This window comes from Natator depressus, chromosome 1, assembly GCF_965152275.1.
Source record: "Natator depressus isolate rNatDep1 chromosome 1, rNatDep2.hap1, whole genome shotgun sequence".
Classification (NCBI taxonomy): domain Eukaryota; kingdom Metazoa; phylum Chordata; order Testudines; family Cheloniidae; genus Natator; species Natator depressus.
The window spans coordinates 253,517,676-253,541,383 of record NC_134234.1 but is presented as its reverse complement, the minus strand read 5'-3'; the positions used below and the strand labels follow the sequence as shown (position 1 = coordinate 253,541,383).

Below are 23,708 nucleotides of genomic sequence, written 5' to 3'. Positions count from 1 at the left end.
TTTGAAAACTTAATAGGCCGTTGTGAGAAATACTGGCCTTTCTTGACAGAGACATCTAATGCTTAAATTAAGTACCCACAATTTCCCCCAATATGAACCCTTCCCCACTGAATTTCTATTTGCGCAACTATTTTCACCTTTAAGATGCATCAAAAGGGAGGTTTTGTTCAGCATTGATGCTAATTTACCTCTCTGGAGTCCAGGCTTCAAATGCTGCTCAGGTTAAATGTAGTGAATTTCAGGGCTCTTTGTCCTAACTGGCAGTTGGGTCTCATCTCATAACCAAGATCATCACAATGACAAATTGATGTGGTTCTCTCTCTGCCCAGGAGGTCCAGCACTGGAATAGCAGGGAGTGTTGCAGGTCAGGATCAAGGTGCATTGGCAGAGCTCTGTGGGGGAAGCTTGCACAGTGCATGTCTATACTATGCTTGACTTAATCAGTGCTACGATTCCCATTTTCAATTAAAAATGAAAATTTCCTCTCTCACATGAGATTTCGGAGATGCAAGCCAGCTAAGCAGTTTATATTTTTAAATCCCTGCCTTTCCCTTGGGTTTGAAGTTCACAGCACTATGCGGCCTCACTGCTCCTTCAGCAATATACGGATATACAATGTTCTCTACAAATTCTCACCTGTGTTCCCTAAATTGCATTTTAAAATTCCTTAATCTCTCCATGTATTCTCTGGAATCCAGGCAAGGGGTTATTTTATATCTAAAAGAACCAAGATTCACTCCCCACTCCCAACAGCGCACCACTCCACCCATTTTTGCCCATTCTGTGTGTTTTATAATCCAGTCTAGGTAAATAGGTTTCTGGATAGTTTAGTTTGGGAGTTTTCTTTCTCTTTATAGATACAGTAAACCCTACATGCTTTTACCAGAAACATTCAGCTATGGCTGAATCTGTAAATATTTATTCTGCTCTGCACAGTTCTCCTGTTTGTAGGCCAGAGCTGTCTGTGAATTATCCTTGATTTCAGTCATTTCTCTTGGGTGTTGTGAACAGCCTCTAGCAAAATCTCTGCTTTTTCTGAATGTAATCACTTAAAAAAAAACAAACAAAAAAAAAACCCAACTGACCTGTCAAAAAAACTGTGGAGCTATATACCTCTTCCCCCACAGTATTTGTGCTTTACAGTTCTATATGCCTTTCCACCTCCATACACACCCCATCTCCTCCCCCAGCCCTGTATTAAACACCCACACCTGCCCTTTCCCATTTCAACAATATTAACATAGGAGATTTTCTGTGAATCCTTGAATTCTGATTATGAACACTAGCTGTGCAAGAAGATAAATGAGCCCAAGGCTTCTGATTTTCAGTTAAAACAAAACCCATGTTTTGCTGAACAGTTTTTTGCAGAATTTTGCCCTGGATTCTTAGTAAATATTTTAAAAATGAAAACAACCCAAAGACATAATATTCTGGATATTCAGTTTCCTATTGCTGTTTGTCAACTTCATAGCAATGAGTAGTTGCAAAACTGATGCTTGCTGTTTCAGAGATGGGACCCAGAATACACCTAAAGAATATTTGTTCATGATAGTTTGCATCCTGCTCTACCCAAAGTAATTATTACTGTTTTTTAAAAATGCCAAACTTATTCCTACTTAGTGTGAAAATGGGAAGCCCAAGTGTTACTGAGTGGGGTATAGCTGCACGAACCACCTGGTATTCACGCTATAATGTAAAAACAACAATTTGGTGACCTGATGGTGAAGCAAAGGAAATGGATCTTTCTGGAGGCCCCTTACTCACTCTTGGGTTCCCCCCCCGCCCTAAATAAAATTTGAAATAAATTAAAAATCTGAATGCATTTCTCCTGCCCTGTGGTTTCCTTTGTAATCTAATTATATGAAACCTCTCTCTTCTCCTCCTCCTCTCTCTTGGGAATCTGAAAGCAGATGCTCCTGCTGCCTGCCTTGTGCTGTGTTCTCAGTGCTCCCCTCCCCTTCCCAGAGTTCCTAAAGGGTGTAGCTTGTATGTGTGTTTGGTAAATATTTAAGGTATAAAGGTAAATCCCAAATACCCCTGGTTTTGCCCGCACCCAGTGTGTGATGGGAAACTCTTCCATGGTCTGAGCAGCTCTTGTCCCTGTCTAATGATGGCAGAGGTTCTCTGCCAGAAATTGCTCCAAGGTTGGTAAATGTAGGGATTTGAGAAAATGTGCAACTTATATCCTTCCTTTTGGATCCACCTGAGATGAACTGATAACTTTTCTTTCTGCATCCTTAATTCACTTAGATGGGTGATTTTTTTATACATTCTGAGAGGAATTGTACTCAACAGGGCAAGTGATTGTGGCCCCTGAGCACCTGAGAAATACACTAACTGAGTCCTGAACAATACAGTTACAGCACAACAACTGGATTGTGTTACTTATCTTAAAAAATTGCATTGTTGACTTTCTGAAGTGTGGGGTGGGATGAATTAGTTCCAAGTCACCTGGTGGTTTCCTCTAGTCACATGATTTGGATTCCAAACTAATCAGAGTGCTCCTCTGATTGGGACTATATAAAATGACACTGTTGCCTCTGGTGGTCTTTACACTGATGCTGTGCTGGTACCCATTCGAAAGCATAAATGAATGTTATAAGGCCTCTTGTGGCACCTTAGAGACTAACAAATTTATTTATTTATTTACTCTGTAAGGTGCCACAAGTACTCCTTTTCTTTTTGCGGATACAGACTAACATGGCTGCTACTTTGAAACCTGTCATAAGGCCTCTTGGTTTTCTTGTGGTTTTCAGCTTGCCAAACAGAATGACTTCAGATTTCCCTTAAATGGGATTTTTTTGTTCCCAAGGAAACTAGCTGTTCGTTTTTGATTCCCCACAGCTTACCATTAAAGTTCTAGTTCATGTAAATGGTACAACACTCCCATCCCCAATTCACCATGCATTTTAGTGAACCAAGGACACAATATATCCAGAGTAGGGAGGGTATACGATGCTCCACCTGTTGGAGGAGGCACCTCTTCTAGTAGATGTCCCAACATTAGTATACCAGCTGAACAGCTGTGTGTGTTTGCAGAGTTAATGCCATCTGCATATTAGTTTAACCATAGAATTTTAATTGAGACTTGCTCCCCCCATTTCCTGTTCCCAAAAGTTATAACGGAACATTATACCAGAAGGAAACTTAGTGCTTTTCTCTTCATCAGCCATTCAAGATGCAGCATTCAGAACTGTGCACATGATGATAACAACAAAATAAGACTGCTTCTGAACCAGGAATCCTGGCTGCTGATTGGCTGATGAGGGAATCATTTACAAAAAATATTAGTGTTCAGTTTTAGTACAGATCTCACATGCCATTGATTTTAGAATTATGTAAATGATGTTGTCCCCTGCTGCCTTTTATGGGGGAAACGCAGACCCATCAAAAAGGAGTTAGCCCTGTGTCCTGAAGAGTGTTCTGAACTTCTTGTGGGAGAGAAGGTAGTATCCACAGGAGCAAATCCAATGGGGCTTAACCCCAAAAGGGATTGTGGCTTGTTGGAGAAATATACATCGATCACATCTATAGAGTTCCACTTTTAGCTGCTAGCTGTCCTTAGTGCACACTACTACTATGGTGACCTAGGCTACTGGCCAAGTATTCGATTACAGGGTTCTGGTTCACAGAGCGATTTAATTCACACTGGGCTCTGCTCAGCACCACTCAAGCCCCCCGTGTAGTTGTATGTTTCATTTTAACATTTTGTAAAATATCGTACACGTTCTGTAAATTTTGTTCTGGCCTATGGCAATTCATGCAGAAAACAGGCAGAGGTAGTTAGCAGGCACACTGATACATCCACCCACCCTTTATGGACTTCCTGTACTGAGGGTTGCCATGGCAGTCTGTGCTGCAGCAACAGCATCTCCTACATTCCTGAGATCTAAACCAGAGAAACCAAAAAGGGATGATTACTTAAAGGACACTCATGTGCAAATCTCTCTCTCATTTCCTCTGTTATCCCCAAGTAAATCCTCTTACTTTCACACACTGCTCCAGCACCCAGTCATCACCTCTTCTTTCCCCACGGACTGAAACACATCTCCTGGAGCCTCACTGCTAGAGGTGAGGATGGGTGACATCACCTCTTTAGACCTTTTGCTGGACCACATCCAAACCCTGAATCTTAAGAGGGAAACCTGAGTGAAGAAACAATTAGTGCACCTACAAAACAAACTAAGAAAAGAAAATCAAGCTCCTTACCTCTTGAAGCACCACACCAGAATTCATATATTCAAAATCATAATATTGCCCATACTCCAGGCTCAGAATTGGTCTGTCAGCAGCAGCAGCCCAAGTGGAGGCTATCTCACCCTTATGATAAAAGACAAGGAACAGCTTCAAAACACTGGTAGAGCAGACACCCATCCCTACTGCTTGCTATGCCCTTGAAAGCTGGGGGCGGGGGTAGGAGAATCTCACGCTGTTCATACAACTTATATAGCCCAGCATTGTTGCAGAAAGCACACTCCTGTTTTTTAAAAATATGGTTGCACACTAGCTTAGGGCTTGCCTAAACAAGAAAGTTGCACCCATTTAACTAAAGCTGTAATTTTAAACCCATTTAGTTAAACCAGTGCAAAAGGTGTGTGGACACTCTTATGTTGGTTTAAGTCAATTTAAACTAAATCAAAATAAGTCACTAAGGCTATGTCTACACTGCAGACCTCACAGCAGTACTGCTACAGCTGCGCCACTGTAAGGTCTCCTGTGTAGCTGCTCTATGCTGGCAGGAGAGAGCTCGCTCTCCTGCTTGCATAATTAAACCACCCCTAACAAATGGTGGTAGTGATGTCAGTGGGAGAGCGTCTCCCACCAACATAGTGCTGTCCACACAGCGCTTTTGTCGGTGAAATCTTTGTCAGTCAGGGGTGTGTTTTTTTCTGACTGACAAAGGTTTCACCAACAAAGTGCCAGCGTAGACATAGTGCATTATTATTTTCTTACTAAACTGAAATAAGTGTGTCCACACAGGTTTGTATTGATTTCACTAAATTGGTTTAAAAACAGACAAGTTAAATCATTGCCACTTTCTTTTGTCAGCAAGGTCCTTAGTAATTACTTAGAATGAAAGAGATGTAGCCAAGACCTTTCCCCCTAGTTGTCTACAATTTTAGGCCTTGTCCACACACAGTCTTGAACCCGGACAAACCCTGGTGTGCACACTTTTATTTCGGCTTACCAGTAACTAATTTCAGCTTAGTTTAAACCAATTCGTAATCAATTTGAGAGAAACTGAGCAAAGTCTGGCGTAAAACAAAATAAGAGAGTTCACACAGCCATTTGTGTACTGGTTTAACTAAATCCATTTAAAATCACACCTAAATGCAACTCTGCTTGTAGACAAGCCCTTAGTTTGATTTTCCTTACTGACCAGAAGTTCTACCGTTCTCCTCCTGCAGGGTTTGGGGAATGTGCGTCCACTCTTTAAACAGTGTGTGCTTGTTTCTGAATCTCCTGCTCTGTTGCTGTTGGTGCATTCCAATCACTCATCTCAGGTGGATTATGGAGGAAGGTGAAAGGTCCCCTAATCTTTCCTAAAGCCTTGGAAGCAGACAGCCCATACTGCTGGACTTTCCTGGCCATGTCTCTATGCTTCTGTGTCTTGACTGTATCTATAAAGAGGGTTTATTTTCAGAAAAACAACTTAGTTTTGGTAAAAATTAATTTTTGAATGTAGCAGCAAATTAAGGAAATGCCCTTCAGAGGCTTTGTGTTCTAGCAACACAAGACAAAATTACTGCTGCTCAGGTGAATGTTCTAAGCACAGTGGAAAACAAAGAGTTAACAATGCATGGATTTCAAGGGACTGGTTTAGTTTCCTTTGGTTTTTATTTTCTGTTTTTTGTTGTTTTATTTTTTGTTTTGTTTTAATTTCTGTGTTCTGGCCACACCCAGGAGAACCGTCTGCTTTTGATTTCTCCCTTTACGGTCACATGGTAAATTTTCTTTCTCATTCTTCAGAGATGGAAACATTCAAAGACTATATATCTCTACCTATCTATTTTTTTACACCGCTCATCCTGTTGCTTGTTATTTATTGCAGAATCTGAGGCCAGACTAAAAGGGTGACAGTTACTCGGTCTCTTCAGGGCCCTCAAACAAGCCTTTGGGGAAAAAGAGAGGGATACTGTTGGGCTGCAGATTGCTCAAATGTTGCAGAGAGGTTTCTTTGGGGGTACCCAGTACTGTCTAAGCTTGATCTTATTTCCTACTGGTGGTTGAGCTACTGGCAAGGTTGACTTTGGGGTGGAAAGCCATAACAGTCCTATTAAACTTAGTCTGCTTGTAATATTTAGAAAACCCTAGATCTCTCTTGACCCAGGCCTGTATCCTCCCTGGATCTGGCCCTCTGCCTGCTGAGGTAAGGAGAGCTTTTGCCCATTGTGGATCCAGGTTAGCAAATATTTTTTGCTTGAAACAAGTATTGTTTTGTAAAGCAGACAGTCTTGGGTGTGAGCAGAAATGATCAGGGAGGGAAAAAGAAGACTGTTATAAATGCATTTAGGTACAAAATAATCTCCATTCTTTTGTAGGTCACCTTTTTTAAAAAGGATTTTTAAAAATCAGTTTTGTGCCTTTTTTTCTCCCACATGGAAATTTTTAAAACAAATGAAGAAAATAAAAATTTTGCAAGTTTTTTTTTTTTTTTTTTTAAACCTTAGAAATAGTAGTAATGTCAGGTACGTCTGGTCTAGTTTTACTGAACTAGTAGTTGTAGGCAGTGTTGTTGTAGCCATGTTGGTCCCAGGGTATTAGAGAGACAAGGTGAGCGAGATAATATTTTTTATTGGACCAACAGAAGTTGCCTCTGGAGTACTAGTTGGAAGGCTCAGATGTGCTTTATGTGGTCTCACACTTTAATGGAGGGTGCATAGGTGTTTGAATCTTTAACACCATCCATACTCCAAAGTGTTAATTGGGTATTGGAATTAAATAGGTGTCAACAAAGGGATACAGTCTGAGGGCTTGTCTGTACATAAACTGGAACCAAAATAACTAAATCCGTTTTAATTCATACCTTTAGTTATTTTGGTGCAAGTCTGTTTGTGGGCATTCATTTTAGAATGAGTGCCCCAGTTTGATATTAGTTGTTGGTTTCAAATTTGTTTTTACTTAAGTTCATTTGAAATAGGGTACTCTTATTCCAAAATAAGTGTCCCCATGCAGATTTACACTGTCTAGAAGTAAAACCAGTGTAGTTATTTTGGTTCCAGTTTGTGTATAGACAAGCCATAAAAATCCCTTTTCCCCGTTGCTCAGTTTTATGTAATTTATGATGTCATTTCTTCAATTCTCTTCTCTTCATAAACTCCAGGACAGATAATTACAGATGTTTTTAATGAAAAAGCAAGTTTTTTATTTTTAACTTTTTTACAACAAATTTTCAGGCTGCCTTTATACACCATAAAGGAGCAAAGAGGGGCACAACCATAACTTTCCCACCTTCACAAGTTGCCTTTAAAGGCAACCTATGGTCTATCCTCCCTTGGCAGCCAGCTCAGCTCCAGCATGTCTGAGCCAAGGTTCAAGAGGGTTTTATCAATTCAGACTAATTTGTCATCCCTGATTCTGCTCCCCATGTGGTCTAAATTTGACTCATTTCAGCAACACGCTTTCAAACTGCTTTGAAAAGGGAGACACTTGTTAGTCATATAGTTTATTTTTTTAGTAACCAGGAAAATGTAATTGGCTGGAAGTTTAGATTCCTGGGGTAAGAGGAGACATGAGATTCTCTTACAGAAGCTAGCATAACAATTTAATCAACTATGATTTTTTTTCTTGATCTTAAAACAAAAAAACAACCAACACTGCCAAAAAAAACCCTGCTTTACAAATGTAAAAGGATTTTGTACTGGAAATCCAGTTGTGAAGGATAAGGGCTACTATGCACAAGGCTACTGGAATGGCAAATGGCTCAAACCTTATAAGGTTCTCATTATAAAACCTTAAAAAGATCTTGTAAAATGATGGCCCACTAGCCTCTTGCCATTAAGCCTGTTTAGAAATCAAGATGCTGCTACTCCACTTCAGCCCGTGTGTTGAGGAAGGGGGCTGCAGAGCCGAGATGCCTTTTCCCTGCAGAGACATAGTCTTACATCACTCACATTACCTGGGTCTCTATTTAATATAATTGTTTCCATTAAATCAAACACAAGCTTTGTTCTCCCTGCTCCCCGGGGTGGTTCCAGCACAGATTACTGTATGTACACAACTGGTGTTCATTTTATACCAAGCCACAGAAACTATGTACCCCTCTCCTGTTCATAAAAGATCTTAAAAGCCATCTGAGGTGAAATTTTCACCTTGGTCCCTGACCACTAGACTTTTATATTAAAAATGTCCAAATCATCAGAGCTGTCTGTTAGAATGTATCATTTGCTGCTAGTTAAATTCCTAATTCATTTAGTCATGTTAGTCCATCCGTGTGACAGTGCAGTTCATCCCCATAGGATTCAGTGTGACATCATACACTGTACTGTTTTATGATTGAATGAGTGGAGACTTCTTAGGAAAGAGATTCTATATGTGTGTTCAGGGTGGCCTGGGCTAAGTAGGCCAAGGGCTTTGCATGTAAGGAGATGTTATAATAGCCCTTGGGCCACCATAGTTACCCTAATAGGCATAGGTGCTGGCTTGAAGTGGTTTCTGTCATCTACAGAGTTTAGTTTGGTTCAGTGACCCTCAGCACCCCCACTATATAAATTGTTCCGGTGCCCCTGCCAACAGGCCAATGTAAAACCATTCTTCTCCAGCTTCAGAGTTCAAGCCCACCTAGTGGTCCCACTTGTCTCTACACACAGTTGAGAAGAAACCGGGATACCCCTTTGAAGTAGGAATTGTTAAAATAGTGGTCTAGGTATGTAACTGAGTTAGGAGATGTCAGCTAAATCCTGTCTTGGCCTATGACATTAATGCACATAGAAATCTCGTTCATACTTATTATGCTATATAGATTTGATATGGCAGTCACAGAGGGAAAATTTTACACTGCTTTTTTCTGACAATAATATATAGTGCTTTACATGTTTATATTTTGGTACTGCCTAGAAGTCTGAGTTAGCATCAGGGGCCTGTCCTAGGCACTGTACAGGCATAGAGGTAGACATGATCTCTGCCCTGGAGACCTTACACTGGGCTTTACAAACATCTAAGCCTCACAATAATTATCTGAGGTAGGTAAATATTATTATTGTACCAATTTTACGGATGAGAAAAGTGAAGCAAAGAGGGTGACTTGCCCATAGCTACAGTGGTGTCAATGTAGGAGCCAGGATCAGAACACAGGAATTCCTGGTGCCCAATCCTTAACTCAACCCACACCTCTCTCTTGCAAGAGACTGTTGAAACTAGCAGGTGCCTTTCAATACCAAATAAAGGTCCACAAAGTAGCACAGGCATTAATTGGCAATGGCATGAAATGTCCAGCTTGGGCTTCACCAGCTTCTCTACATCAGAATAGAGTAGGGCCTAGGATTTACTTTTAAGAAAATTTGTCTCGAGTAACTTTGTACTTCTTTTTTGGTCTGGCCTCAATTGCTTTTACATTTTCTTTTCATTATTATTATTATTATTATTATTATTAATTTATTATTTTATTATTATTATTTAATATTCTGATTAAAATTCCTTTATTTTATTGAATTGAATTTCTTTTATTTATGAAACATGCATGAACCAACTATGTGACTCTAGGAGAGTATTGCTGAGTTGTGCTGATGTCAATTTCATACTGTGATATTTTTTCTCTATTTACCTAGAGATCAGTATTTCAATATATAACGATGTGCATGTTTTCCCCCCTTCTCCCGCTGCATGCAGGGATTCGGGTTCGTAACTTTCGAGAATAGTGCTGATGCAGACAGGGCCAGGGAGAAATTACACGGCACCGTGGTAGAGGGCCGTAAAATCGAGGTGCATGTCTTCAGTAATTCAATTTCTTCTTTATATTTATTCTTTTTATTTCTTTTTTGTGTCTTGCCTCACTTATTTCACATTTGGATCCCCGTCTTGTGTGTGCGTGTGTTTGTGTCTCTGTGTCCTTCACCCCACTGCACTGAAGTGTACAAAAGTGACATCCCCTCCCAAAAAAAATCTTTGATTTGAATATTTTTCTTTTTCTTTTTCTTTTTTTTTTTTTAAGTTTGTTTCCCACCCACTCCAAATTTTTGCCCTTCTGCTGTCTTGATTTTCCTTTGCTTCAGTTTGTGAGGCTCCGATTTCCTGTTTGTTATCAGGCCTGAACAAAAGTAACTAAAAAAGTACTGTCTGATTTCTAACTCTGTGTCTGACAATAAAGCAGGGGGCCAGCAAGTATCCTCTTTCCTCAGAGGCCAGTTCTCCTTCATATGAGTGTGAGCTGATGTTGAGGGCAGGGTAGAGGGGAAGAGGCACTAATTGGGCTGCTATTGCTGCCTTCTTGATCTGTCTGCAGTCAATTAAAGTTAACTCTTAAAACTTCCTGTAAGGAGAGCTCTCAATAGAAGGGTTAAGTGGCTGGCCAAAGTAGCTACATATGAGGCCATTGCATGGTGCTCACCAATTTTCTGTTCCACCTTGTTGAAGGCTAACTGGCCCCTTCCCATTCTCCCTCTTTCTTTACTACAACAACAACAACAAAAAAGTACTAAATATTAAAAAATATTAAACATAAAAGCCGCCGTTTTGAGTAAGATGTCTGCATATTTTGCTTTTTTTTTTGTTTTTGTTTTTTTTATTTCCCTTTTCGATGGTTTAGCGTTTAGGGCCCTTCACTTGACTCACTCTTTCCATGGTAACTATACACAATGCTGGCGATGGTACGAGTTGGCGGTAAGTGAAACAAAAGCACTGGAGAAGAAGCTTGTATTTTTAAATTTTTTCTTAAAGTTACAAAAACAAAATTAAATAAGAAAGAAAAAATCCATCTGCCATCTCACATTAACACTACAAAATGTGATTTGACTTGTTGTCCCCACCCGCCTCCTTTCCCTTTTCCCCTCTTTTATTTTCAATGCTGTTGAGTAATGCCGCCTGGACTTTGGATGTACGTATCGTTTTGTAGCAGTCTGAGCTGTTTGATTACTGACTTCATGGTGATTTCCCCTTGCACATCTTACTCAGAGTTACTGAACTCCAGTTTGGCTGGTTTTTATTAATGCACCCATCCCCTCCTCTTTCTCTCCTGCTCCTTCTTTCTCTTGCTCTGTCTTTCCCAGACCTATTTGTAGCTGTGATTGTTTGTTCTCTCTTTCTCTCTCTCTGCGCCCCTCCCCCACATGCCCTCCCTCCCCAGTTTATTTCTTTACTCCGTTAAATGCAGCTGTTGGTCTCTCTTTGCTGACTGGTGGTTTCTGATTGGTTCTGGCAATTTTTCCTTTAAGTGCTTGTGTTGCACTTTGCTGTAGCAGCTGATTTCAGGCACTGGCTCCATCTTACTGATTGTCTGTGAGACCCTCTCTTCTCCTCCCTTCCCCCCCAATCAATTGTTTTTTTTTCCCTTTCTTTTATCTGTGTGTGTTTAACTGCATGCTCTCAGTCTCATCATTGTTGTTTCCCATTCTTTCTTTTTTAAATGTGTAATGTTTATATTGTTTTTGGGCCAAAACTAGAGTAAATGTGGTTCCAGGCTCCCCTCGCCTGCACAGGCTCACCACTCCATAAATCCCAAAGGGTTCCTTAAGGCAGGCTTCTTTCATTCCTCTGGCCTCTCAGTTCCATTCTGGCCTGAGATTTTGACAGATCATTGATTCCTGCTAAGAAGCTTCACCCTCCTTGCAAGAACTCTGAGGCTGTGTCTGACACAGGGCTGCAGTAACTTGGCTTTCAAACCCCATCCATCCTTTCTTTATCAGCACCACCTCTGCTGTAACACCCACTTGCTGTAGCACTCAGAATGCTTGGAACTATACGGAGCTCTGTAATGAGGGTGGAGGGTACAGTGAAACCAGGAGACCCATCTACACCCCTGCATTTTATTTTAGCAGATTTTTGTGAGAATTTTAAAATCAGAGATAAACAAAGCAGTAACCCAAGGGCATCTCGAAACTAGGTTGAAGGCCAATGTCTCATAGGATTCCAAAAGTCTCTCTTGGCCTAGAGAGATTAAATCCAAGACAACTGGAATCCAGATTACTTTTCTTTGTGAAGACCTGTTTGTCTGTGATGTTTGTGGTCTAGCACATTTTAATGGTGGGCTTCTAAAAGAAGCTAGTTTATTCATCACCTGCTTTGTTTGTCCTCTGCCTCAGCTGCAGAGATCACCATCCTTACCACTCCAGTGGGACTGAGATAAGCTTTTTGCCCATCCAGCTGGTGAGCTGCAGATACCCAATGTGCTTTAATGGTGGCAGGATGTCTGAGAATCCCAACTTTACTCTTGTTGGCCTTTTGTTTAAATGCATAAAGTGCCACAATTAGCTGTAATGTTTACAATTAAATGACAACTTCTAATAGTAATTTAAATTATCTTACATTTTTATAAAAGTAGCTGTTTGATTTCTTTGCTCAAGGATGTATAGGGTATGTGATATTGGAGAGGAAGTTATAATTTTCCCTAACGTCTTGTGCTTCCTTCCCTCTCCTCCCCCACCCCTTTCTTACTTTTAGGTGAATAATGCAACAGCGCGAGTGATGACCAATAAGAAGATGGTCACGCCATATGCAAATGGTAAGAGAGAATGTTTGCACTAATCCGAACCTGAAAGGTTTCAGGTGTGATGACAAACTCTACAGCCTCAAATTCAAGACCTTATTACAAGGTCTCATTGTTCCTTGACTACAGTGGGATCTCTGGCTGCTCAGCACCTTTGAAACTCAGGCCACTTATTTAGATGCTTAATTGTGGTTTTAGGAGCCCACCTTTGGGAACTAATTTTTAAAATAATCTGGGCCTTACTTTTAGCTGTAAATATAACTCTCCTCTTGCAGCCAGGAAAGCTGGGGCACCAAACAGTTTGTCTTTCACAGAACTTGCCTATTGTCAACAGTTTTCCAAGGAACTTGAATAAGGAATGACTCAGCTGTTTTGTGGAGTGAAGAACTCTGTCTTGATTAGAAGTCTTGGGTCTGTTGTCTACCAATCTGTCTGCAGCAACTCTATGTAGCATAGTATAGAAACAGCAATATTCTTATTATACAGTGCACATGTTGCGTTATGAGAGCTGAGCACCATTATACAGGAAGCTGTATATTTTAAATCTCACCCACAGTGAAATGAAACGTGGAGTTTACAAAGTTGTCCTGGGACAGACTGAGGTACACAAAGTTGTCCTGGGACATAGTGTATGGTCCCCAGTTGCACTGAAAAGGTTCCCAAACAGCTTCTGTGCAGTTTCAAGTTAAACATACAGTAGATAGTGAGAGAGCATGGGTTGGTGGTTAAAACAGAAGATTGGAAATCAGAAGATCTGGGTCCTATTCTTGCCTCGTCTACAGATTTACTATGTACCCTTGGGCAAGTCACTTAATTTGTGTGTATGTCAGTTTCCCAAGTGTGGTGAGGCTCAATAAATGTTTGTAAAGAGCTTTGAAATCCTGTGGTGGGAAGTCACTATGGAAGTGCAAAGTGGTTGGGCTGTGTTACTCAGTGAATAGGGACAGAGAATGTATAGGGTTACATGGTAATGACATGTAGACCAGGGTGACTGGCAGGAGCATCCTTTTGGTTTGTCAACCCATAAAGTCTATGTTAAAATAATGTAAAGGTGTATGGTATTTGGGCAGTTTATGAGTGTACTAGTTAGTGCTTTTCACTGCCATGTGAGAGAGACTAGGTTTGGGAATTAAAATCCATGTCTGTCTATCCAGGTTCTTATCTTAGCACCCATCATCTTAATCTCTTGCTCACAAAGTTGGCAGTGCACAGGTAATACGCCCAGTGCTGCAAAGAGGGTGTGCATTACATCATTCAGCATTACACCCCAGCATATTAAGTAGTGACGTTGGTGGGCTGTGATCAAATCACACCAGAAAGGTGATTTGTAAGACCTCAAAGATGGGGCTGAGTAGTTAAAGTGTGGTAAGTTTTCATAGGACTCCTGTGGAGGAAAGATATGTGATATTTATTAGTAAAACCTGCATGATTACTAAAAAATAGATGAGGACTGCCCTGAAAAGTAAAGACTTTTCTGTGGAAATCAGACCAGATCATTTTAAAGGGCCCACCCTAATCCCAGTTCTCTTCCCTTTTTGGTTTGTATGGGTGGAGACAAACAGGTTTTCCAGCTCTGCTCACTTGGGAAAAGTGCCTCAGTTCATGTCCATTCTACAATGGCAGGCTTTTCACCGGGTTCATTATTTGCTTATTTAACCATTGCTCTCTTGTGTATTTGTGTTGATGATTTTCAGTACTTGCCCTTTGTACAGATTATATTAAATGATTCTCTGGGAAAGATTGCATCTGGGGGATGCAACATGGAGAAAGCAGCAAAATATAAATAAAACTGAGAAGAGAAAATGTGGAATGAACAAACTTGTTTGTTTGAAATACTTTTGTGCAACATATTCTGTGTGATTCAGTTACCTGGGAAATCTCCATTCAATTGCCATGCTGTCTTTAGTGACACTCCAGTAAATATCATAGCTAGTGTATTTGAGACATTGGGATGTAAAGTGACTTGCCTGAGATCACCGACTGAGCCAGTGGTTTAGACATAGTTAGAATCTTCAAGATTCCCAATGAACATATAGAATAATAAAAACTGACAGGAAGATTCACAGAGAGAATGCGTCTTGTGGGCCAACTATGGGGATTGTAGTGAATATATGTATAAGGCAGTTGGCTTTCTGCTCAGTTTTGTTTCTTATAGCTTACACCAGAGGTTACTATGCAGTGGATCAGCTAGTGTTCTGCTTATACCTCCCATATAATAATCTATATCTGGACACTGGCATTAGGAAAGGTAGTTTGCCTCTGTTCAAAACCACAGGGACCTCGGTGGAAGCAGTAATGGGAGCAGTGCCTAAAGCTGAGTTTCACATGCAAGGCTCATTTTCCTCCCACACCCTTTCCACTGTTTTTCCTGGTATGGACTTCAGCACTCATTGCCATCTTTGCTCTTTCAGGTTGGAAATTGAGCCCTGTGGTTGGAGCAGTGTACGGCCCCGAGTTATACGCAGGTAGAACTTAAGTAGACACTTCCATTTCTGCCATTTAACTGCAGTGGTGTTTGTTTGTGTTCACAGTCTGCTGTTTCTTTATAACCTTTTTACATTTTTTATTCTTTTTAAAACTAAATTAGCATCCAGCTTTCAAGCAGATGTCTCGCTGGGCAATGACGCCGCAGTGCCCCTGTCAGGAAGGGGGGGTATTAACACTTACATTCCTTTAATCAGTAAGTAGCCCCAATTGGCCCCTGTATTGTTACTGTGCTTGAGTAAACAATGATCTGTTAGCCCTCTTCTCTCCAGCCTGTATGATATATACTTGAAAGGATGGGTTTTGCTGGGGACAGATTTGCCACCAGCCAGAGCCCCCACGCTGGGCAGCGGCCATGACCGTTTCATCTTGCAGTGCGTTTCCATGCTTGCTTTTGACTGGGGCTTCTGAAATGAAAAGGAAGGTGCAGAGCAGGAGGGAGGGAAGTGTGAAGAGAGTGCCACTGCTTGTACTTCAAAACCAAAGAAACCAAACAGACAAATCCCCAAAGTACATATTATACAAGCTGCTAAACTGCGAGTCGACTGCAAGCCCCCTAGTGGCATGCGCCTGGAAGCACCTTGGGTTGAATTTGTGCCTTGCAACTGGCTCCTTCTGGGTATCTGTTGTTGCATTGTCTGTAGCTGCCTCTGAGATTTTGACCTAATTTGCCCCGAGCCAGTTTACTCCAGCATGAAGTGTAATAAAACAGGGCCCAATACACATGGAACCGGTTACTGGTCACATTTGCTAGAAGATGATGGGCTCTCGGTAAACTGGCACTTAATGGGGAATTTCTGCTGCCTTACATGGGGGTTATCCTGTCTTTCTGGCTTTAAATGGAACATGGGGAGGGAGGGGATAGCCAAGGGGGGAAGGGAAGAGGACAATTGACTGATTTAAGGGGCTCATGCTGAATTATTTCAAAGAGCCACATCCAAATGTAGAAGAGTCGCCTGCTATATTGGTAGCAACTCTCTGTGCTTCTCGGGCTCTTTCTAACCAGACTGCACGGCAGTGTCAGAAGTGGGGGTGGAGGGAAATTGTACCACGTTTGCAACGAGCAAGGCATGACACAACATTAACCCCTTGCATGCCAGGCCTCTCTGCAGCCCCTCTCTCCTTCTGGGTCGTGATGCAGCAGGAGGTACATTCTTTCTATGGGGCTGTAAGTATGCCCCTTTGCCGGACAGATGCGGAACATCCAATAACTCTGGAGCCTATTGTATTATTTTTGTTTAAAACAGATAGTTTTGAATTGGGCAGGAGTTCTGATCCCTCTCATCTTTCTCCTTATCTGTCTTTACAGTTCCAGGCTTCCCCTACCCAACTGCAGCCACCACAGCAGCTGCGTTCCGGGGAGCACACCTGAGGGGCCGAGGACGGACAGTATACGGTGCAGTCCGAGCAGTACCCCCCACGGCCATCCCTGCCTACCCAGGGTAAGCACTGGACACCAGAACAGTGTGATCTACACCATGTTGAGAGGTAGCTGATTGGCCAAGGATAAAAATCAGAGCTCTGTTGGATGGTGAGAGTCAGGATGCACCAACACCAGAGTATTCTGCACCCAATGACACCAAAAAAAGGCAGATCTAAAATCTTTTGTGTTAGATACTTTACACTTCATTTCAGTATCCTGACACACTAGTAACTAATGGCAACTGCGTAAGGTACCAGCAGGTTCCTTCTCATATGCATTAGCAGTTTGTCCATGTGGAATTCATCTAGCATTGACACTACGAAAAAGGACAAAGAAAGGGTCTCAAGTCTGTGGAGTGAGGCAGGTTCTGTTTTCTTCACTCCTTTGTATTTTGGTATCCAGGAGTGGGGAGTATTATCCGTTACCTTCAAGCCTCCCCATCTGGGAGTAGGGTACAGGAGAGCCAGTTACCCACAATGGATTTGCTTTCTTTGTTGGAGACAGTTTAAAAAGGTTTAAAACAAAGATCAATCAAGTCCATTTAAATTAAAGTGGGGAGAGAGGGAGTATAGGGAAAATGAAACGGCAACATGCTTCAAATAATAAGAATGGTATAAAGTACTGATGGATATGTGATCTAGCATCCTTCACCATCTGATTTTCATTAGTTGTGTAGTGGAATGAATTCCGTAGCAACAAATTATTCTGTTGTTTGAAAGGTGTAAATTGCTGGATTTATTTGGGTTTTTTGAATCTGAGGATGCCTCATTCACATCGCTTACCCCTATAGCCTGTTTGTCCGGTTCTCAAGGCAACATCCTCACAGTTTCACAGAGGGAATCTGAGTGAGAAAGAATCCTCCCAGAGAGCAAGAAAGTTGGACACTAACTCCCATTTCTCCTCATTAGGTCAGCTCTGGAGGGGGAGAGCATAGACCATAAGTCTCCTAATACCACAGTACATTTGGACCTTGCCCTTGGATGCACTGATCAGCGTAGGGGACCTTGTGTAATAGATTAAGATGGGGGTTACTGTGCCCATTCTTTGCAGAGTTCAATCTGGCATTTAAAATAAAGCTCAATGAAGCAAGTTGGAGTGGCCAGACATCCATCGACCCTACAGCAATAACATATAGCAATAATTTGAACTGCTTTGCATCCGACATTATGCAAATAAATATTTTGGACTTAGTACGTTCAGTGACCTGGGGTGGGGAACCTGTTGCCTGAGCACATGGGGGTTCACAATGGTGTTCTTTTCGCTGAGTTTTCAGATGATCATCCCTCTTACACAGATCCGTCTCTTTCCATTGCCATTACAAGTTTATATCCTATGTTCTCTAACCCTGGCCTCTGACCTACAACCTCTGTCCATCTTTGTTACTGTAATAATGACCCAATCCTGTTTTATCAGGAAGTGCTCCAGAGTGAAGCACACAAGCAAAACTGAGCTAAGCGCTACTGTCTAGAAGGACTTTTATCCCGTTGTAGGAAGGACTTTTATTCTTTATCCCTGATAGTAACGGCTAGAGCATTCCTAGCAAGAGGCTGTCATCAGTGGTACACTGGGAGAACACTCCTTATAGCTTTTCTGCACTTATGACTGATTGGTTAAGTCCAACCCCATCTTTGTACAAAGGAGTTATTTACATTTGGAATACAGGCCATGCACCAGTGACCATCCCTTCTAAATAATATCTCATGACTGTATGTACTTGCAATTCATTCAGTTTGTCTGACGCCACAGATTGATCTCATATGTCTTCATGTGCAGTGAACTGTCCAGCAAACAACTGGAAGACAGCAGTAAACAAGCAGCACTCACAAATGATCCTGAATTGTGCTAGACACAAACATGAGGTTTCAATTAATACATTTGTTGTTTTCACAGACTGGGTCTCCAACATTGCATGTCTTACAGAGGAAGGTGGTTCCTCGTTGTAGAGTTTAAAATGTATGGAGCAGTTTATGTTGTAAAAAATAGTAGGAGAGAAACAGTATTACAACTGAAGTTACATCAGGCCACTTTTGACCTTGAATGCTTAGTGTCATGCATACATTCCTGGCACCAAATCATGCATCAGTTACTTCCCCCTACCCTTTTAATGGAAAGATGAGACCATGAAACCAAGAACCAAGCCTTGAGTGACTAAAATAAAATGGATACTTAGGAAGAGGACATTCAATAAAATTGAAAGGTGGAAAATTCAAAACTGATAGTAGAAAATACTTTTTCACAAAACACAATTATTTTGTGGAAATAATTGCCACAAAATATCATTCAGGCTTAGAGCTTAGCAGGATTAAAAAAGGTAAGACATTTATACAGATAACAAGAATAGGAATTGCCAGACTGAATCACGATCAAGGTCCATTTAGCCCAGTATCCTGTCTCTGATAGTAGTCAGATCCAGATGCTTCAGAGGAAGGGGCAAGAAACCTCCTAATCCCTAGTAATTACAGATTTGGTTTAAGACCTGAAGCATAAGGTTTAATAAAATATGCATGAACATGCATTTTAATACTGCTAATTGCAGGTCATACATGTAGGGACTAGAAACACAGGTTACACATACAGTTCCCTATCCTACATCTTGGAAGGCTGTGAACCAGAAAAACATTTAGGGGTCATGATGGATAACCAACTGAACATGAACTCACTGTATAATGTAGGGACTAAGAGAGCAAATGGAATCCTTGAGTGTACAAGCATGAGAATATTGAGAAGTAGTAGGGAGGTGATATTACCTTTGTATAAAATGGCAGTAAGACCATTATTGGTATACCGTGTCCCTATCTAGTGGCCATGCCTTTAAAAGAACGTTAGGAAATTAGAGAGGGCCCAGAAAAAAGCTGCTACGAGAATTGAAAAACACATCTTACTAAAAAAGCTCAATCTGTTTAGGTTAACAGAAAGAAGGTTAAGAAGTGACTTGATCACAGCCTATTAGTACCTATGTGGAGAAATAATTTATGATAGTACAGGGCTCTTTAATATCAGCAGACAAAGGCATAACAAGATCCAGTGTCTGGAAGCTGAAACTAGACAAATCCAAACTAGAAATAAGGCACTTTTTGGGGCCCGGGGGGGTGGGGGGGGCAGTGCAGATAATTAACCACTGGAATAATTTACCTAGGAATGTGACGGAGTCTCCATCTTCTTCTGTGCTGGGCCCAATGTGTATTCCACATGTGGGTACTCATGGGCACTATGCGGCTGAATCTGCAAGTTTTTCCAAGCAGTGTCGGTTGACCTGCACATGCGTAGTATCGTCCTTTGTGCTCCTGACCAAAGAGGTGGTGGTGCAGGTCGAAGTGGAAGTCTTTCTAAAAGATATGCTGTGACTCAAATGGAAGTTATAGGCTTGAAGCAGAAACCACTTGGTGAAATTCTGTGGTATGTGTAATGCAGGAAGTCAGAGTAGATAAACATAGTGGTCCATCTGGCCTTAAAATATATGAATATCTCTTCAAAAATTTGTTTGCATTAATGAATTAATAAATCTGGATATTTTTGTTAGCTATATAAATGTCCAGTCCCTTTTCAAATCTTGCTAAGTTTTTAGCCTCAATAACCAGAGTTGTTATAGTAAATACTAAGAAGGGAGGAAAAAAATACCAAGAGTTTTGGAAGGGATTTAAACCCTCAAACTTCAGGTTATAAACCAATCTCAATTTATTAGGGATTACGGAGGAGAACTTTCTCTAGTGACAAGTTATCCCACAACATGGATTCTTGTACCTTTTTCTGAAGCAGCCAGTGCTGGCAACTGTCAGTGACAAGATCCTAGACTAGATGGACCATTGATATAATCCAGTATGGCAATTCCTATGAACTCCGATATATTTTTACCAAAATGGTAACCTATTCATAAAACAATCACTTTCTCTGTCAAGTGTTTATCCTTCATGCAGGAGTGGGGACGTGCATAATAAAACACATTTGACAACAGAAAATCTAACAATTTAAGTCACGGCCCCAGAAGCCAAACTTTTGTGGTTTTAGAGTTTGGTTCCTACAAACACCATATGACCCACTTCTTCCTGCTGAGGTATATCATCTTGTCTCTTCATCTCCACATCTAGTGCACTTAGAGACCAATGCAACTCTGTCCATGGGGAATGGATTGCACCTGTCTTGGAGGAGACAAAATTTTACCAAAAGACTTCACTTGTAGCTAACGCTGCTCCATTATTTTTAATGATAACTTACAGTCTGCTTGCAAGATATCCTGACCCCTCTCTCTGTACTTTACAATAGATGGGTGTTTTAATCAGGGTGTCAGGATCTTGGCAGCATTTTACACTCCAGCTGATACCATGAAAAAATTACAGCTAATGTTCCCTACCTCTTTCTAGCTTGTGGTAATGCTATTGGTAAGTTATACACATGCCCCCATCAGTCTCAAAGATGGTGGAGATAATGCTTTTTAAAGTGTGGGTGGCTTAGGACTGAACTGTCCAGAGGACAAAACAGGAGAAAGTTGTGTAATATGAAAGCATGTGTTTATATCAAGGGGTGGAGGGGGCGGCCTGGAGTATACCCTTTTTTCCTTCCTTGTCCTTCCCCAATTTTCATCCCCAAAGCAAGCTACATTACAATCTCACACTGCCAAATATTCTGGTAAGAGTGGCTCTTTGGGAACCACAGACCCTGGTCTGACATTTTTGCGGCTTGAAGTTCTGAGAGAAACTAATAGTGACCAATAAAGCCAAAGAGAGCACTACCCCAACTTTCCAGTTGCTCCTCTCTGCTGTGGAATGTGTCGTTACTATCAGGGATGATCCCACTGCACCTTTCAATTCTTGAACCTTGGACCAATCACTTAACCTTTTTAGCTCATTATCTCTGCTTGTGAAAGCAATGCATTGTGGGTATTTTTGGTTTTTTCTTTTGAATTATATTTCTCTGTGTTTACTTTGATCAGAATTGATTGACTTGTTTTCCTGAGGTGTTGCATCGGTTCTTTAAGATGCTGAATAATAATACTTTGCATGCTTGTGTGATCAGCCGAATCTTATCGCATGTCTAATGTGCAGGGTAAAAACAGGTGATGTATGGATATCAGAAACAGTCATGCAGCCCTGTAAAACTCAACATACAGAATTATACACAGCTTTCTCCAGTGTGCTTCTGACTTAGGTGGACTCTAGCCCTTGTGGGACTGCTTCTAAAGGGCTTCTTTAGTCCATGTGAAACCCACTCCATGAAGCCAGTCTTTCCATGTGTTTAGGGAGTAACTAAAGTAATTCCAGGATCATAACCAGAGTGGAGGCTCCTAAACCCATGTTTCTCCTCTTCAGGGCATCAGGTCTTTCTGAGTCTATTTTTATTATACAATATGAAGGCTGTTTCCCTCCCACCCTATGCATACTGTCCCATCCCCCCACCCTCCCCGCCTGCATGCCATGGAGGATGACATGGGGCCGCATGGGTACGTGCGTGCACACATTCTCTTGCTGATTCGCTCCTGCCAGAAAGCCCAGGTTGTGGATTCATACATCACCTGCCTGTGTAAAACGCATGTGCATGCTGCCGTCCTCAATAACCGGAATGTGTTTTCTGTTCTTTTTGTTTTTGTTTTTGTTCTTTTGTTTTTGTGTGGATTTTCTGCAGTGTGGTTTACCAGGACGGATTTTACGGTGCTGACCTCTATGTAAGTACACACACCGGAGCCTTCTCATCCCCAACCTTCGACAAGCCAGCCTTTTTTTGTTCTTGTTGTTGTTTGTTTATTTGGTTGGTTTGATTTGTTGTTTTTTTTTTAAATATCATTTACTTTGATTTTCTTCTTCCTTGTGGATATATATATTATATATTTAAGAATGCAAGCATGCTTCTCTGTCACTGCGCTTGCCCCTGGGTGCAAGACCTAAGCCTATGGGTTTCCTGATCATTGCCAGGGTCAGTTTACTGGGTGTCCTCTCCCCACATGCACACTGCTACTAATCAACCTGAGAGATGATTAGCAAATTAAAATTTCTCTCAATACTTCTCTCATTTGCATAATTTGGATATAAAAATAACAGGACTGGTTTAGCCTCAGATGTTCCCTTTCCCTCTCCCCTCCCCCTTCTTCTCCCCTCTTGGGGCCCTTTCAGGCTTGTTTTGTGCACCATGCACTAAGCTAACTGAGCTCTGTGTTTACAAAAGCTCGTGTACCATTGGGATGTGGATGTCACTCCTCTGGAGAAGACGTGGGGCTGATTAAAAATGGAGTCTGAGATACTGGAGTGAAGGTTGGCATCTCATTTTACTAGTTGAAATGGTACCTAAATAGAATAAGGATTCTCTTTCTTCTCCCCAGGGGAGTTGTAGAGCACGTATATGTGAGGATGTTTAGATGGAAGAGTCAGCAGCCTCCTGCTTCCTGGTAAATTTCTCAAGCATCGCAAAAGGCTTTGCCCTATCATGTGACTTCACCAGCATATCTGTATCCAGAATTCCTAGCGCACTGATGTTTGAACTGATTGAGGGTGGTGTTCCTACACCATGGGGGGGGGGGGGGTGTTCTTATTGGTAGGTAAGGAGAGCAGTTTTCCTTTGGATGGAAAGTTCCATTATAACAATCACACTATAGGAGTGTGCTCTCCAGACCAAAGAACTTTACATTCACTGTCCCCACCTTCATCCTGCTCAAACTATCGGGCTCCAGCAAAGCTCTTCCTTCAATAGGTGGAGATGTATCTTTGGAGTTACAAGAATTTTGTCTTGTTTGTGGGTAGAGTTGCCAGAATAGCTGAACTTGGTTTCCATACTGCTTAGGAGATGGTGCCCCTAACATCCAAAGATATACATCTAGAGGTTGGTTCCTGGGTAATGGATAGGGTTGCCTTTGGGCTTCTCTGGTCTATATGGAGCTTCAGACCTTGTAAAGACACTTTTCCCAACCCAACAGTTAGAAAATATTCTATCTAAACACTGAGGAACTTAGTGTTATGTATATACTTTGCCTGTCTGCAAATAAACTCTCACACACATGCTCTCACATGTACATGCCTGCGCACACACATACACATGCATTTCCTGATTCACATGTGCTCTTGCACATATGCTCACCTAGGAACTGACCTGCCTGGTCAAGTGTTCCATTATAATACTTCTTCAGGATGTAGGAAAGAGTTCTGTTTTTTCTCTGTCACTCCTAAAGCCTTACTCTAA

At 41.4% G+C, this 23,708-nt stretch overlaps 1 protein-coding gene across 14 annotated transcripts in view; it reads left to right on the top strand.

The window, feature by feature from the left end:
* RBFOX2 (RNA binding fox-1 homolog 2) overlaps positions 1-23,708 on the top strand; it is a 250,747-nt gene that overhangs the window by 210,185 nt on the left and 16,854 nt on the right. For 7 of the 14 annotated variants that reach the window (XM_074941424.1, XM_074941415.1, XM_074941397.1 and 4 more), the window contains 5 exons: positions 9,829-9,921; positions 12,595-12,655; positions 15,052-15,105; positions 15,228-15,320; positions 16,434-16,566. In XM_074941424.1, coding sequence (XP_074797525.1) covers positions 9,829-9,921; positions 12,595-12,655; positions 15,052-15,105; positions 15,228-15,320; positions 16,434-16,566 — 434 coding nt within the window. Of the gene's footprint in view, positions 1-9,828; positions 9,922-12,594; positions 12,656-15,051; positions 15,106-15,227; positions 15,321-16,433; positions 16,567-22,163; positions 22,204-23,708 lie in introns of all 14 variants that reach the window. The other 7 variants (XM_074941501.1, XM_074941406.1, XM_074941450.1 and 4 more) reach the window with 6 other exon arrangements.